Here is an 18,628-nt window from a genome sequence, read left to right on the forward strand (position 1 = left end):
GTTCACTTAATACAATATTTTTTGTTTCTTTTATTTGAGAGGAAGTGATTGAGTGATTATCTCAATCATCATCCAACAATAAAAATGCCTAACAGTTTGATATCATTACTTAACTTGATATTATTGCATTTTTAAGCCATAAATTTAAGAAAATATCTTAAGGCTTACACCATTGAAATAAAACAAACATTGACACGACTAGATATTCTTCAAATGCTTTGTCTTTGAAAACCATGCTTAGACCAATAAGACTCCTTCAAGCTACTCCCTATTCCACCAAAAGGTATAGTCTTCTAGGTGTGACTCAAAATTTTCTAACATCATTGGCATTCGAAATGACTTGTAAACGTCGTGAAAGTATGATGATGAACTTCTCAATCATAGATACAATCCCCATGTACATGTCTCATAACTCCAGTGAGATATTGTCTCTTCGTTCCATCAAAAAAATTATAACTTCTAATCTAAGTCACATGACACAAGAACACGAGACATGGAGGACACGTAAATACAAGTATTCAATACGAAACGCAACGACCTGGAAACAGGACACGAGAGACACGTTTTATATATATTTAATAATATATATATATATATATATATATATATATATATATATATATATATATAGATATACCGAAATATAGTTTTTTATCCATATTAAATTGCAGGTTGCAGCTTATCTAATCAAATTAAAATATAATTACTTCTCAAAGTTCATAGTTCACTTTAAAAAAATAAATAGAATCAAAATTTACTATTTAAAAATTAGAATGTGATATGCTTGGTCTTGATTCTTGAATATTCAATGTTCATTGTTCATTTGCAACTTACAAGCACATAAGAATATAACTAAAGTCTAATCCTATTGATTTCCTCTGCCCCTCTTGCGAGAAAATGCCACAACTTTCCCTTTCCCTCTAGATGTAGATGTTGGTGCTGGTGGAGTTGGCAGTGGAGTTTGCTATGCTTTAGAAGCTGAAGAACTAGAAGTAGGAGCTATAGGAGGTAGACCAAGTCCTCTACTGGTGGCAGGGGTAGCCCCGGCAGGTGGTGTCACCTAGAAACATTACAATCTCCCAATCTTGAAATCCTGAAAAAACTAATAAGTCTGCTGCATTTTGAATGAAATCTAAAATTCTACTTTCTCAATATGAAATCCAATGAGGCCAGAACCACTCTCAAATATCCTGAGTCATTTCATGGTAATGTTAAAAATTTAAGTAAAAGGATGAAAATGAAGATTAAGGAGAATGTCACTATTACTTTAAGAATTTAACTTTACAATGAATAGCATATCAATACTAGGGCCTAGACTTAATCATTAAGCTGCCCCACTCAAAAATTATTTGTTTCTTTCAAAAATAATTGCAGCTTATGCAGACAATGTTTTCTATCAACGGAATACGTGTTTTCCAGATGTAGGACACGACGAAAACCGGCGAATACGTTTTACATTTTACAGGACACGATGAAAAACGTTTTCGACACGTTTTAGGGCCGTTTTCATGTCCGACACATAAAATACGGGACATTGGACCTTGTAGGACGTGTCTTGTGACTTAGCTTCTAATATTATGAAATTTTAACAATGAAATAAAATTTATTGTAAAATTAAACAACTTCACATCTTTTTATTATAAAGTCAAATAATTACACTCCCATTAGAAAAACACAATAACCCTATTTTCTTTTAAAAAATAAGAAGTTTTTTAAACAAATTAAATTAAGATAAGATAAAGTCTTTATAATACATAGTCAAATAATTGATTTGTAATATAAATAACATAATTGTTTTTTCAATTTAAAAAAAACACAACAATGAATATTTTTAATTAATCATAACTATGGATCAAACTATTTTTAATTAATCACGTTTTTGGATAAAACTATCTAAGCATCATGTTTGAAAAATATTATAAACAATTGCTCAACTATATTGTATTGTAAATGTACATGGTGATGAAAACTATCTAAACATCATGTTTGAAAATTATTATAAATAATTACTCAACTATCTTGTCTTGTAGATGCACATTGAAAATCATCACCGAGAATAAGAAATTTTGTTCAAATAGGAAAAGGCGGAATGTAGATGAGTTGAAGCAATGTCATATATCATACACTAAATCATGTATGATGGAGTATCCACGTTATGGATAAGTCTATGATTGCATGAGGCTATACTTTAAGGAGTGTTCATTTCAGTATTTGAGTATGTAAATTGGAAAACACATTTGATGAATATTCAGAGCAGTGATCAAATTTGAAGGGTTGGTCTTAAATTAATTTAGAAGGGTGTACATTCAGGTCACTCTTCCATAATGAAAAGCATAAAAAACAAATAAATTCAATTGACAACAATAAATTATCTTCAAATTTATTTATTTTTAACACATGGTGAATTGGTAACTATTTGGACTAATCTAAGGGAGACCCCAGATCAACCCTCGTGGCTTCCATTATAACACCAAGAGTATTTCCAGCAACCTGCAAGCTAGATATACCAAATCTTATGATTTAGCAAGAGTTGAGACTCACGGATAAGGGGAGTCTAGTCATGTAGTCGAGATCATAGCAGGACACCAATAGTCTTCCCATTTCTGGTGAAAGTTTTGAAAGATCAAAGGGTGTGTTGATTGAACAATTCTGAGTTCTCCACCAGGCAATTCGATCCTTATATTCTACACTTCCTTGAAATTCTTTAAAACCTTACCAGGAGAATGATGGGAAACCTCTACAACCATGGATTTCTTCGGGCCCAAAACATGTTGCAATGTCTTCCATGGCCTAACAATGCTACCTAGTACCCATCATGATTATCATCAAATAGCTCCATATCGCCCTGTTTTTACCACTATTGTTAAGTTTGGTTTCTTCACTAGATATAACATATTCCACCTTAACTACCACAATCTGCACTTGGGGAACTATACTAGAGAACTTCTTTGAAACTACACAACATCGTCCCAAGGCCTTAATATCACCAAATTTGTTGAATATAAGCAGCAAAAGTGAATCTGGGAGCATGTCAAGGTGGTTTATTGATGAATTAAACCCCATGTTTGGATCAATATAGATATTCCTCAATATAGCACATAACCACGTAAAACTCAATTGATTTAGGACTTGATCAGAAACTACTTCACAATCAAATGAAAATCTTCAAATATTTGATACATCTTAAATATCATGAATTCTCATAATCATTTACACAAAATCTCATACTATTATGGTTAGGAAAACCTATAAGAACGTTCATATTTATACCAAAACAAATAACAGTCAGGCTCAGTCTAGTGCAAATCTTCAATCTTGGTTCCATCTCATGCAACCTCATATTATCCATTACCAAACCCAATCCCTTAGAAAAACTAGAAGAACCTCAACACAATGATTAAGCTCCAAATTTCTATGAATTCCCACAATGATTCAGGCTAAACCCAATATCATTAGAGACCAGAAAACTCCAGAGTTAAGATGGGTCTACACTGGTATTTTAGCAGAGATCATATTATGATAATAGTTTTACCCCTTGCCTACTTGAAAGACTGAACACCAAAATCTACAATATTTGTTTTTGAGTTGACACTTCACTTGTTGTTTGATTGGCACATTGATGGACATGAACAACAAAGAATATTTAGAGGAACATACTGCACGTTTTGCATGAAACAAGGATCATAAAAATTGCTTCCTATAGCTTTGAAGGAGAATTCAATCATTGCAAGAAGATATAACTTATATTCAAAGAAAATTATTCAAATTTTCCATTTCTGCCGTTATCGGTATGGCTGCAACTTGATCAAATTTTCAGAACTTGCTCTACCAAATTGAAATTCCAGACTTTCTCAACAACTATAAATGGTAGACTTTGGCAAGAGTTGTAAATCGGTTTGTCTTTGAATATATAATAAGTCCATTTTACTTTTGTAACCTCATTTGGGATTATATACACTTGTAAAGCAACATTGCATATAAATTGCAATGTACTCATTCCGACATAATCTTGAAAAATCCATGCTAAAAATTTAGGATGAGCTTCAATATAGCTTTAATGGATCGGAATTATGGCTTCTCAATATTTTGTCACTTCTAATTCAAGCGAGATATTGTTTAAGAATGTGTACATCAATTTAAGAAAAAAAACCCTGAAATTGCCTGCATTTGAGAAACAAAATTCAAATTCTAGCCAAAAATATTCATGCCTGCTTATGCTCCTACATCATCCAAATAACATGAAAACGTTAGTATAGTAGTTCCATTTGCAAAATTAGACAAGGATCATTGATGCCTCCTTGTTGAAAGGTGATCCACATAAGTACTGACAAACAAGAATTGTTGTAATTAAATAATCATTTTGTTAGGTAATAGCTACTCAACTGGCTTGGCCAATCACCCAATACATAATTAGTTGTGTTTAAATATAGTTTTCCCTTTTACTCCTATAGTCTATGCAGCTTATCCCTCCCCTATGTGACTAATGAAAATTAGATCTATTGTGTATCGTACTTGCAATTGTGCATTTGTTTTGTTTATCTGCCAGTCCACGTGCTTTCCAATAAACAAAATACTTAGACCTGTAACAAATTACCTCACATGACATAGAAGTACTTTTAAGGAAATTAAGGGTACCTACACTTATCTACTTAGTATTTATCATTCTTTATCAGTTGTAAGCAAAGACGTGGTTCATGTACACTCATTCTTCTTCTCCCTAGAAAATTCACATAGAACTATGTTTCATCATATATCATACATGGGGTTGAGATTAGGATAATTAGTAAAAACACTTAGATCGTAAGCAAATTTTCTTGTAAGATGCCCTTTAGTTTAGGAGGAACCCAACTCGGAATCAATATTTTCCTTTGGAAAAGGGGACTTGGATCTTTAGGGGTGAGCCTTTTGCCAGAAAGGAAATCATTGAAGAGAGCCAGGATGAATTATTCCTAGTAGTCAGGAAACTCTGGGAATATAAAATAATAGACATTGGATTTGTTCTTGTTAGAAAACATAAAAAAAAATCTTTGAAATTTCATTTACCGCCTCAATTTCATTATTGGAAGGTAAGGGGAAGCCACCCATTTCATAGATAAAAATATTGTTATCCACCAGCACAAAGGTTATATATGGGAAAGTAGGTAAGAGTTGTTAAAGTATTTGTAGCATACATTATACTGCCATTTAAGGGCCATTCAGGCCCAACAAAAGGGCTATCTAGAGACCAGTGAGGAAAGGCCAAGACCAAAGAACCCACTCTTTTACCACATGTTTACTCTGGAAGGGACAAACCTGGTGTGGAATACAACTTGTTCACTCTTCCTGCCTCTACGTAGGTAGTTTGGTTACACTAGAGAAGGGAAAGCCTGCTGAAAGAAAGGGACATATGTGAAAATTGTATGGGTATTTGCTAAATACCAGCCTTACCGATTGCCCCAAGAGAGCTCAGAATGAAAGGAAGAAAGATCCTTGAGTTCTAGTTCGAATATTAGGTTATCCAAGAATGAGGAGGAAAGACCTTGAGTTATAGTTCTAATATTTGGTTATCCGGGAATAAGGAGGAGGATTGATAAGGTGATCGGTTGTGCAATTCCAAAGAACATTAAATAAACTGATATTTCCCTTCAACCGCTTGACTATAAAGCAACTAGGTCCATATCTTGGAGTAGCAGTTAATTGAGCTGGCTGGTGATTCTTTTGTTTAATATCTATATCAAACTACCCCAACCCCATTAGCACAAACCACACATCTATGATTATTCAGTCTCTTTGAATCTAAAATAGATAGAGTGACTGGGTGTGAGATAATATATTTGAAATAAAGGGTGATGAAATTTTTGGAGAACAAATTTCGATAGATTTAAATTGTATTATATTTCTAAAACCTAAAACAAAATCACACAAGCAAACAAACTGACCCACAGTATGAGAGAAAATAAACTCCTCACTATCCAGGAACACCACCATTGTGGTGATTATCAAATAGACTCCTCAGTAACAACAACCACAACCTTCAACTCCATTAAAGACAAAAAGAAACAGTAGGAAATAAAATAAACTCTCCTACAGTGTGAACCTTCAACTCTATTAAAGACAAAAAGAAACAATACAAAAGAAAATAAACTCTCCAACATTGTGATTATCAGAGTTTTGTTGGGCTCTTAAACAAATCTTGGATATCCACCAAGGGCATCAGACATCATGGAATTTTTTAATCAATCCTAGCATGCAATTACATGGAATAAATACAAGGGGAAAAGGAGAATAGTAACACGCGATTGGAATAAATACCAGGAAAAGGAGAATAGTAGCACATATGTCAACCTCAGTCTCATTTATGAGGAAGCCATAATTTACATATGGTCACCTGACAAAAACCCATAATCCAAAAGTTTAAAAATGTTCAAAATATCCAGAAATAATTTAGACAACAGATTACATAACCATCAAATAAAAATTAAAGGGCTGCGTTCCAAAAAGTTGAAATAAAAATTGAAGGAATGCGTGCCTTCTCAACCTTTTCCATGCCATTGGATCCCATCTTATGTTCTGCTCTCCACTTCTCTACTCTGCAACACCATCTTATGTTCTGTTCTCTCCTCTTCTCTACTCTGCAACACCATCATATGTTTTGTTCTCCTCTTCTCTGTAGCATCATCCTCGTCGGCTCTTGACCCCAAACCCTCTAAACAGGAACTCAAAAAGGAAGAACAATCTAACAAAACCAAAACTACACATAAATCCAAGACAAAGACAAAAAAATTAAAACAGAAGATAAATAAAATCGCAGACCAACAGAATTTAAGGTGGAAACAAGCATGGCCATGCTTGAAAAAGAAAAAAGAAAAACAAAAAAAAATACAGCCTAAACCCCAACTTCTCTCCTATCTTCTCCGAACCCAAAACCCACCATCCTCCACCAGGTGACAAATTATTCTTTATGGTGACCTGTGCCTGGCAATAGGAAATTCTTTGCCCCAGATTAAGGTAGAGGAGGTTGCTCCTGCAAATAACGATGCCTCCTTCTAACTTGGGACTCTTTGATCTGTGCCCAAATGAAAAATGGGGCTCTGGAAAACGAATGTGGCATCTCTACTCTGTGCATAAGGACACATACACGCGCCCGGTCTCACCTCGCAAATTGTTGCTGGCCTGCTCTGTGTATTTATGGAGAGTAGTTTCGACTGGCCCGCTTTGCGCATTTCTGGAGAGTAGTGTCAGTTGGCCTGCTCTGCGCATTTCTGGAGAGCAGTGCCAGCTGGCCTGCTCTGCACAAATTTTGAGTGTAGGGAAGCTATTGGGCTACTTTGCGCAATTCCTGAGGGGAAGACATGCTTACCTCTACGATTGTGTAGTTTTTCTTGACATCCCAATGACCGGATGTGAACCAAGTGCTGGGTCAACTTGTGATTAGTAGACGGAACAAGTAAGTGAACAAAAGTGTTAAGCGACAGATAAAATCAAATAAAAACATGTACCTGATCAATGCAGGATAGTTGTTATGATTTCGAGGGGGGAGGCTCCAAAACGAAGCGAAGGAAAAAATTTGGAGGGTGGTTGTAGCCGCTGCAACAAGGCCTTCACAATGGTATGCACAACAACACATAACATTCAACACACAACTTTCAATGTATAACACTCATGGTTTGCATTAAGATTAGGTTTCAATGCAACATAATCAAGCTTGGAATTGATATTCTATTGATGCAACATATAATAAAAAAGCATACCATTCCAATGGACAACAGAAAACAACTCTAGCTCTATGTAATCGGTATTCAAAAATCTATGCTCCAAACATATAAAAAATGCAACAAACATACCAACTATACACAACATACGCCATTACATGGTCTTCAATGCACAACATTCACCATGAAATGCACCATGCACAAAAAACAAGAGTTACCAACGCATAGTCGTGTACAAAACACGTCATGTCATGACCATAATCAACGTGGAGTAATACAATGACCAAGACATTGATCCCAGACTCACAGTCTAGCCAACAATACTAGACAACATTGAAAACTCAATGCACAATGATATGCGACCAAAACACCACAATTCGCAGAGATTCAACGTACAGGAGGAGACAGGGCATTCAACATTCAACAGACAAATCCTTCAGCAAGAGTTACATAGTAGAAAGCTAAATTCAGACCTGTAGCTTGAATACCATGCCAGGCTAGGTTTGTGTAACTCTGAATGAATTTTATGAATGTTTGCATTAAGAGATTATTGCCATATACACTGTGAGGGAGACTCTTGGTATTTAAATTCCAGTGTTTTTTCACCTTCTCTATTTTCCTATTTACATGAATTTCTTAATCCCAAAGATTAGGTGTCAACAATGAGATTCCTCAAAATTATTTGAAACTCTAGAAAAAACCAAGATGTCATGTTTTGGCTAAATCATTGTGAAATAAAGGAAGAAGTCATTAAGTAAAACACTAATAATATTAAAAATATTATTACATCTAAATTTAAAGAGAATCCCCAATCCAAAAAACATTTAGGGTATAAAATAAAATTAAGAAATTACAAGGAGGTGGTGACAATATGATTTAAAAGATCAAAAGTATCATCTTTGTGACTTGAAAAGAGTTAAAGATGAAAAACACTTTTGTAAAATGTCATGTGTATATTTAAATTAAATTATAATCTCAAAATATTTGTCACAATACATAACTTTCTATTTAAAACATAAAAAATTACAATGAACTTTACTTAATATTTTTTGAATATAAAAATAAAAATTTAAAAATATCGAAGTAATCACTTTTCTTTAATTTGAAAAAACAATTCTAATGTTAGAAGATATTAATCTTGTCACCCTTGTTGTCCTATATGGTCGTGAAGTTCGGGGTTGTAGTATATCTAGAGAGTCGTGGAGAAAGATTGAGATGGTTCAAAAGCAATTCATAACCTGCAATATCAAGATCGAGGGAAATACCCCCTATCTTATCCTCCTAATCGAAGTTGGTCTCTCCTCCATTGAAAGCAGGGCTATGTTTAAATATTTAATGTATAAGAAGAAACTTTACAACATGGAATCCAAGAGGCTTCCTAAAATTACCTCAAGCGTGGGTGGCATAAGGATGCCTAGTCTTGGCTCAACCATTGGGGGATAAATGAGGAGATCATCCTGGGAAGAAAGGATAGTGTCAAAGATACTATCACCTCCAAATTTAAGGATAAGTTATGGGATGATAAAGAGATGGAGGGTAAAAGGAAGCTAAGATATTATAAGGAGGTGATCAACCCCACCCTTGAGAACCATAATTATCTTTCTTGACCAGCGCAAGAAAAAGATGAACATCGCTAAGATTAGAACTAATTCTCATGAGCTTCGAAGTGAAACTGGGCAGTGGTCTACTCCCAAGACTCCCTGGGACGATAGAATTTGTCAGTTTTGCGATACTAAGAGAGTGGAGGATGAAAAGCACTTTCTTTTAGATTGTCCGACCCTTACTCACATCTGCTCTCATTTCTCTAACATTTGTCACACTTTCAATCTTCTTGACTTATTAAGTCAACCCAACTATAGTAATCTTGGTGCGCTTCTTTCCCTTCTTTTTGAGTAGAGAAATAAGATTCTAAAGAATTACAATTAGATTCTTCTTCTTAAGGTTTGATAGGCCGCATTGGTCTTAGTGGATCATCATCATCATCATCATCATCATCATCATTAGATATTATTAATAAAATATTTATTAAATATATTTATAAATTAAAAAACCAAAATTAAGTAAAAAATATTCATAAAATTGATTTAATTATTTTAAAGATTTTTTAGGGGATGAAATTTGTTTTCTAATTTATGACTTTTAAATATTTGTAATGAGTTGATAAGACAAGTATAACCATTTTATTTCTTTAAAGAATGGGAAAATTTATGATAATTTAGTTGTTAAATTAGAGATGGGACCACCATCACTTTCCCGCAAATGCAAGTTGATTTATCATTGTTATTTAAGAAAAGTCACGCCATATAGAATTACACCCTCTCTTATGTTAGTGAGAAAACTTTCACTCATGCCAAATTTCTCAAGGTCTTGAACCATTAACTTGTTTCCTAATGTTTAGAGAAAAAATTCTCAACCACACAAAAGTAATTTATAAACATACTCCAACCCCAAAATAAACATAAAAGAAAACAATCATTCACAATATATATTTATAATAATAATAAAGCAATCACTAAATACTTAAGACCGAATAAAAGTTTGAAGTAATAAACCTCTTCAAATATTAAAAACCAGCGTAGATCCATTTCAAATAGAGATCTAATATGAAGTTTGAGAGAATTTTTCGGCGTAAATCACATGATATTTCTTTTGTCCACGTGTTTCGAACCAACCAATGTGATTCACCATCAGGACAAGTTGAAGAATCGCATCTAGCTTTGCATGTTAAATAGGGAGAGCGGAACCTCCAACGGCTATAATTCTAGAACAGGTTACGATTAAAATGACTAACGTCTAAATTAGACTGGGAATGGTTACATGGACAGGAAAAATTATTTACGCCGAAAAATTCTCTCAAACTTGATATGGATCAGAGAAGCCCAAATTCAATAGATCTAATATAAGTCGATAAAGCCCAAATTCAATAGATCTAATATAAATCGATAAAGATCCAATTTCTTCCCTTAAAATTTCAATTTTATAACCAACAGAAACATCATAAACATCATACTGAGCTATATCTAGGCTCAATAATAATAATAAAATCCATATATTTATAATAATAATAATAAAAGAATCAACGAATGCTTGATCCCAAATAAGTACAAGTTTGCAGTACATAAGCGAACAGTCTGTCTGTGATCCCAAATAAATACAAGTTTGCCGTACATAAGCGAAGAGTCTGTCTGTAATTCAAGAGCCTCTGTTTTTAGTGGATCCTCAAATCTGTCCAGACGGGTCACGGGTCTCTTGGTACAGAACTCGGAATTCCAACACATGCAGAGGAATGTGCGTTTGAGAGATCAATATAAAGGATTGATCCATGTTCTGGAATAAGATCAGATTCAATGGGGTCAATAAATCTGCTGCTCAATATTCGACTGCAAGAGATCCCGGAGTGTTGGCCGGAACTCGTTAATGGTTTCCAACTTTGGCTTCCAGCATTTGCCTGCGTTCAATCTCAGCTGCGCAAGCGCCGTTAACAGCTCTGGATCGTCTTCCAAATTCAGCTTCGGCACCGGAAGCTGCTCTTCCTGCACCCTATCGCTTTGTTTCCCCTCCTCCAATAACAATACATCAATCTTCATTTCTGGCGGGAGGGGACTCATGGGCTCACCAAAGAGGGGGAGTACTCTGGCGCTGGAGCTTCGTCTATTTTTAGATTTCATGGCGGAATTGGCCTTCAATCCCAGGGCGGCCATGTCTGTACCAGACAGTACGGAGTGCAGTTTGGGCATGGGCAGAAGAAAATAGAGATTGCCCAGATCCAGTTCTTCGTCTGCCGTGAGAGGACTAATTCTACGCCCGATCTGCAAGCCGTTGGCGTGGCATACAAAGTGCTGTGGATTGTCCAGCATCAGCTCTGCCGCCTTTATCCGCCTCTGAAGGTCCTGAACGCTGCCATTCCAATGGATGACTTTCACAGTGCTGGAAGACACAGACTTGGAAGCGCAAGAAACGTAACTACCCATCCTGAATTTTGGTGTTCTGTTAATCTATGTGTAGCGATTGGAAGGTAAAGTAAGTGTATGGAGGGATATTTTACTACTCTGTTTGCGTCTGTAGCGATGGGGAGGTTAAGGAAGTGTGTGGAGGGATGAGGGAGGCGCGCACAAGGCATTTATAGAGGAGCACACAAGGCATTCATAACAATGTGATTACTAGTTACAGCTGGAATGTCGCGTTAAATGAGGGTGAGGGAAGAAAGTAAGCAAGATCCTCCATTCCATATGGTTCTAATGGGAACTGGGGAGATCCAGCTAGCCGAAGACGAATTAATTCACACTTAGTAGTACATGAATGGCTGTAATAGCTGGGCTGGATTCCAATTGCATACCGCGTTGTCCACTGGTAGTGTAGGTGTTAACAAATCTGACGGTTGACCCAGGGATGTTGCACGTTGAGAAAAGCCACTTTACGGAATTTGATGGTTTCTTTGTCGTTCCCTTTGGTGAGGAGGTGAGAGATGAGGAAGCTTTTTATTGGGCGTATTGTTGGATCAATACTGATCTTGGTATATTGATGTGGACTTTTCAACACTGATCTTGGTATATTGATGTGACTTTTTCATAATCTTGAATTATTTTGTTTATTTAAAAATATATTTTAAATAGCGAAAAATCATGATTTTATTTAAAATTATATTATTTAATTCTAATTTAAAGATAAAAATATCATTTTTATATATTAAATTTAAGTAAAATTTAGAAATTGTTTTAGTTTCTATTGTGACTATATATAAGCATGGTAACTCAGTTTTGTCATTGAAAACCATGTCTATTAAAATATTTTATGTGAATTTATTAGTTATCGAGAGAATATTTAAATTAAATTGTTAATGTTTGATAAAGGAAAATTTTTTACTTCTTCTAGATGTATCTTATGGTTAAATACATTTTGAGTGGGCCTAATGGTTAAGAGTATGTGTTCCCTGCTAAGAGGTCACTAGTTGAAAACTAGACGGGATAGAGTATGTATACCTTTGTAGACTTAGTAGAGTATGTGTTTCCTGCTAAGAGGTCACTAGTTCAAAACTAACGGGATAGAGTATGTATACCTTTGTAGACTTAGTAGTTGACTTAGTAGTTCTAATAATTACTTAATAGTAAATAATTGAGTAAAATTTCACTTCTTCCAAATACTTTTGAATCTTAAATAGTTAACATGTTTCTATATTATTGAAGATATTCTTCCCAAAAAAATCTCAATTTAAATAATATTGACTAAAAAATCCAATATAACTTATAATAATCATTAAAAATATTTTTCAATGAATTATATATTTTTTAATATATATGCTTAATTTTATATCCATAATTAAAATCAACTTTCTTTTAAATAACAAATCATTATCGTACTAGTCAAGTCCCACTAACACAACTGGTTGAGGATGGACCTCCTCAGCAAGGCGACCCAGGATCAAACCTCATAGGGGTGGTTGTGCCCTGTGGTAGGGGGAGGAGACATGCTAAAAAATCCAATCATGGGGGTGGTTGTGCCCTGTTGTGGTAGGGGGAGGAGACATGCCAAAAAATCCAATCAGCATAAAAATACCTCATGGGTGTGGTAGGGGGAGGAGACATGCTAAAAAATCCAATCATGGGGGTGGTTGTGCCCTGTTGTGGTAGGGGGAGGAGACATGCCAAAAAATCCAATCAGCATAAAAATACCTCATGGGGATGGTTGTGCCCTGTGGTAGGGAGAGGAGAGGAGACATGCTAAAAAAATCCAATCAGCTGCCCTGTGGTAGGGAGAGGAGACATGCTAAAAAAATCCAATCAACTTAAAAATAAAAGACCCTCACGCATCACACATTACTAATAATTTATTTTAAATAACCTAGTTTTCTTTGAATAATTATCATGAATTATCTTATATTTCTACACAACAACTAAGAATAATTATCCCTAATATTAATTGACAACTAAAATACATTAAATATTCTCACTTGCTTAACAAATATTTTCCTATAACTTTAGAAAAACTTATAAAAACTATATCAAATGAGTTATTGAAAATGAATTTAACCACTAATTTAGATGAAGATTTTGGAAGGGCACCACCCATAAACTATATAATTTGACCTTTATTTCTTTAAAATAATAGCTAATAATAATTATCCTTAAGTTGCCCCGTTGTTGAGGACCCATTGGAGGATGTGGCAACGCAGGGTAGTCCAACATGGATCCAGACGACACTGCTATTCTCAAAGGCAAGCAAATTGTCTAGTTGTCCTTCAATTCAGTGCTTATGCATAGAATTCAAGCAACTCATCCCAAAGATTTTTTTTTTTTGACTCATAGTTTTACCAATGATCTTCTAATTATATCTTTTGTATCTTGTATATATACAAAAGTAGTATAGTCTTAGGATCATCAAATATTGTCTTTTTCATTGTATTTATTGTGAAAGGAGGTTTCTTCCTTAAACATGGCTATAATTATGGATTTCTTAAAAATTTTAAGAACAACAACAAAAATCATAACATTAATGAATTAGGGATTAATGATCTTTAGTTATAAATAAGCCTCATTCAACTTTGCTTTACCCATAATTTAATGGTTTATATACATAAAAGTTTATAGCTCATTATTGATTTTTTTATTAACATTATAGCAATTAATAAATATAACTAGTATATATTTTATTTTAATTAAAATTATATAATAATATATATTGCAATTATATATTTTTTTATGGTGGATATAAATCTCTCTCTTTGTGTGCAAATAGATTTGAAAGGTATAACACTTTTTTCATTATTTATACTTTAATTATATTAATATTTTATATATATATATATATATAAACAAATTTTATTATTTTATTCTCTTTCTTTTCTATATCTAAACCTCTTAATCCTTGCTAATTCTTTATTTGTCTTCTGGGTAAGGATTTTTTGAAAAAAAACTAAAATAGGTCAACAAGATAATATGGCTCTTTATCTAAACCTCCTAATCCTTGTTAATTATTTATTTGTCTTCCAAGTAAGGATTTTTTGAACAAAAAGCTAAAATAGGTCAACAAGACAACATGACTCTTTGTGTCTACTTCAAAAAAATTTGGACCTTTCTCTAAGTAGTTTTAGGACTTTTGTATTATTTCCAATTTAAATTCAGGGATATTATAGGGTCATTACGGATTATTTTGGCTACTTCCAAGATTAAATTAGATTTATTTTAATATCAGGGTTCTCGGGTTTGGGTTTTGTAGTCAGCATTTTAACGATGCATAAAAGGGCTTTTGAATGATGGAAATTAAGGGATTCCAAGGCTAATGAAATTATTTTCCATGTAGCATAATGTTGTGGACACTCTTCCCCTTTAGCGATGAATAACTTTCTTAAGGGCCAAAGAACTTTCATGTCTTTTTTAGGGCTAGTGCAGAGGTGTGTAAGTGGTTTTTAGGTTGTTTACGGTTTTTCTATCAGGGACATAGGTGGGTTTTAGGACCTAAAGTTTGAATTTGGTTGCTTGGATACCAAGTGTAAGGACCATTCTAGGTTCCTCCAATTTGATAAAGTTTCCACATTTTCACCACATAAAAAACAACATATTTGACAACTCAATACTTATTTGTTATAGCATATTAAAAACATGTAAATAATTTTATTTATGACAATTTACATAACTTAAAAAACAAGAATAAGAATACATGGTTACAATAGCTCCATTGTCATCCTCTTGTTAGACTATCCAACTGAATTTGCTACCCTATCAACTAGGAAAGTATATCTGACTTCCTAGCCTAGGGAACCTCCATAGGCTCCCTAACCCTCTAAGCCCAAGTCTAAATTGCAACTATAGTGTCTCTGAGATCCTTGTTTGTTATACAACAAAATGACCTCCTCATCAACTCAGAGGTGAAAGACATGATGACTGAAGCAAAGACCACAATTGCAGGCCTTGATTCCACACTAACGCTGGTTGCACACTGAAAACCTGCTTTATAAAGCTTGTTACCAAGCCTAAGGGAGCGTTAGTGACCCCACTAACTCATGTTACTAGTGAAGGGGCAACGTTAGTGAAACTAAGGGAAGTTCAATGGGTCAAGCCAACGAATTGACTCACAAATATCTAGATATTTATCCCTAAATTTGCTTAAGAAAAGCAAGGAAACATCCAAAATCAAGATATTTGGAGGATTTCTAATCTAAGAAAAGAAGGCAAATGGGAAAGAGTTGAAAAGCGGAGCAAGTTCATTGCTTTTGCCCTAGTGAACTCTAGGAGGAGCTTGGCAACCCTAACTCGATTGCTATATAAGCAAAGTGAGGGTTATTGTGAAAGGGTCAGAGCATTTGAAAGGATAGCCCACTAAGCTGTTGTGAACTGTCATACACTTGAAGAAGTGAGCTGAAAGAGAGAGAGAGAGAGAAGAAGAAGGGGCAAGGGAAGGTTGATACAACAGATGGTTGTAATCACTCTTCCATTATAAATACAGAACTGCAGTTGTGTTCCCTACTCCATAGTGTCGGTAACATTGTTCATTGAGTTGTTCATTTCGATACTTGTCGAGTTGAGTAGTTTAAGTTGTATACAAATATATGTTCATTGTGCATTCTTATATTAGTTTTCAATATTGTATGTTGTGATTGTGTTTGCCTTTCCTTTGTGCAGGAATTGTCTTGGAGCCGGCTTTGAAGGAGTTCTTCTTGGCTGCATAGCGATCTCCAAACAAATCTAGAAGGAGACTTGAGGTAATCCTCTTTCCATACTTTGTCAACTTATATTCGATAGATGAACATGTGTATAACTTGGTAGCTTCTGCAGATAATCTTACAGTCTGTCGAAGGTCCCAGGAAGGCCTTTGAGGGTAGTTTTCATTCTCCATACACCATGCATTTTACCCCATAGCCTTGTTCCAACACCCTTTTTATACCTCTTAGTGATAGCAAAACCTCTGCATTCCTAGGTGCCAAACCCAAAAATCAACCCTCAGTTGTTTCTCCAAAGTTCCCCTGTAAGAATTCCCCCTGATCTTCCTCCAATTTCCCGCATTTATCTCCCCCCCCCCCCCAAGTCAATGCCACCGACCCCACCATTACTTGTGTTGGACGCATGATTTCCATTAGATCAAAACCTGCAGACATTAGTCTTCACTATAATCACCAGAAATAGGATCCACGGGAGGAAATTAGTCCATATTGTGAAACACATGGGGAGTGTTGAACCCAATGTCCAACCATATCCCCCCAAAGTAAGATGGGTGAGTTTTGAACTTGATATTTATTGCTCTGATACCACTTGTTGGACTCATGATTTTCATTAGCCCAAAACTTAGAGGCATTAGTCTCCGCTGCAATCGCCAAAATTAAGATCCGTGAGAGATAGTTAGTCCATGTCACAAAACACATAGACAACACTAAATGCAATGTCCAACAATGTGAAGGGGCTCTTACTTTTTGTAATTTTGAGAACTACTTTTTTAATTAAAAAATCAAAATAATAGGAAAAAATTAAATATAAAATCGATTTAATCATTTGTAAGATTATGACTGTTTTTTCATTTGTGAATTTTAAATATACTTTAATCATCACATAAGATAAGCATAACCATTGCAACGAGAAACAACCATCCCCAATATATATTTATAATAATAAAATATATTTATAATTATAATAAAAGAATCAAAGAATGTTTGACCCCAAATACCCCACATAAATACAAGTTTTCTGTACATGAAGAGAAGAGACTGTCTGTAATTCAACAGCCTCTTCACATCTTTGGCACATCCTCAATTCAACAGCCCCTTCGCATCTTTGGCAGATCCTCAAATCTGTTGAGACGGGTAAAAGTTGTGTTGGTACAGATTCACCCACAATTCCAACAGACGCAGAGGAGGAATGTGTGTGTTTGAGGGATCAATGTAAAGGATTGATCCATGCTCTGGAAGAAACATCAGATTCAATGTGGTCAGTAACTCTCATGTTGCTCCACATTCGACTGCAACAGATCCCAAAGCTTTGGCCGGAACTCGTTAATGGTCTCCAACTTTGGCTTCCAGCATTTGCCTGCGTTCAATGTCAGCTGCGCAAGCGCTGTTAACAGCTCTGGATCGTCTTCTAAATTCAGCTTCGGCACCGGAAGCTGCTCCTCCTGCGCCCTACCACTTTGTTTCCCCTCCTCCAATAACAATACATCACTCTTCATTTCTGGCGAAAGGGGAGGGATGAGCTCACCAAAGAGGGGGAGTACTCTGGCTCTAGAGCTTCGTCTTTTTGTAACTTTCATGGCGGAATTGGCCTTCAATCCCAGGGCGGCCATGTCTGTCCCAGAGAGTACGGAATGCAGCTTGGACATGGGCAGAAGAAAATAGAAATGCCCCAATTCCAGTTCTTCATCTGCCGTGAGAGGATTAATCCGTAGCCCGATCTGCAAGCCGTTGGCGTGGCATACAAAGTGCTGAGGATTGTCCAGCATTAGCTCTGCCGCCTTTATCCGCCTCGGAAGATGCTGAACGCTGCCATTCCAGTGGATGACTTTCCCAGTGCTGGAAGGCAGAGTCTTGGAAGCGCAAGAAATGTAAGCGCCCATCCTGAATTTTGGTGGTCTGTTAATCTATCTGTGACGATTTGAATGTAAAGTAAGCGTATGGAGAGATATTTTACTCCTCTGTTTGTCTGTAGCGATGGGGCGGTTAAGGAATTGTGTGGAGGAATGAGGAGGCGGGCACAAGGCATTTATAAAGGAGAAGAGATCAGATTCATAAGATGTGAATGTGATTAGTGGGAACAGCTCAGAGGTCGCGTTAAATGAGGGTGAGGGGGGGAACCAAGAAAGAGGCTCCATTCCACGGCGAGTATATGAGTGACGTAGCAGGTGTAATAGCTTGGCTGGATTCGAATGGTACGCCGCGTTGTCCACTGGTAGCGTGTGATGTTGCAAGTTGAGAAAGTTACTTTACTAAATTTCTTGGTTTCTTTGTCGTTTCCTTGGGT

General features: G+C 35.5%; 2 protein-coding genes across 2 annotated transcripts; both read right to left on the bottom strand.

The window, feature by feature from the left end:
* Positions 1–10,724: 10,724 nt before the first annotated feature.
* On the bottom strand, positions 10,725–11,831 carry LOC149198197 (uncharacterized). Its single transcript, XM_089404087.1, has one exon. The coding sequence runs from the start codon at positions 11,660–11,662 to the stop codon at positions 11,045–11,047; it is 618 nt and encodes a 205-aa protein (XP_089260213.1). The 5' UTR covers positions 11,663–11,831; the 3' UTR covers positions 10,725–11,044.
* A 5,442-nt stretch (positions 11,832–17,273) lies between these two features.
* On the bottom strand, positions 17,274–18,351 carry LOC149198198 (uncharacterized). The gene has a single exon (XM_089404088.1). It carries the CDS (start codon positions 18,222–18,224, stop codon positions 17,604–17,606), a length of 621 nt encoding a protein of 206 aa, XP_089260214.1. The 5' UTR covers positions 18,225–18,351; the 3' UTR covers positions 17,274–17,603.
* Between the last annotated feature and the right edge of the window lie 277 nt (positions 18,352–18,628).

This window comes from Pinus tabuliformis, chromosome 2_2 (genome assembly GCF_031772625.1).
Source record: "Pinus tabuliformis cultivar Carrire ecotype Pingquan chromosome 2_2, CPIR1, whole genome shotgun sequence".
Lineage (NCBI taxonomy): Eukaryota > Viridiplantae > Streptophyta > Pinopsida > Pinales > Pinaceae > Pinus > Pinus tabuliformis.

What these genes read in the sequence shown, in the direction of transcription:
- LOC149198197 (XM_089404087.1), bottom strand. Translation starts at nt 11,662, where the DNA reads ATGGGTAGTTACGTTTCTTGCGCTTCCAAGTCTGTGTCTTCCAGCACT.
- LOC149198198 (XM_089404088.1), bottom strand. Translation starts at nt 18,224, where the DNA reads ATGGGCGCTTACATTTCTTGCGCTTCCAAGACTCTGCCTTCCAGCACT.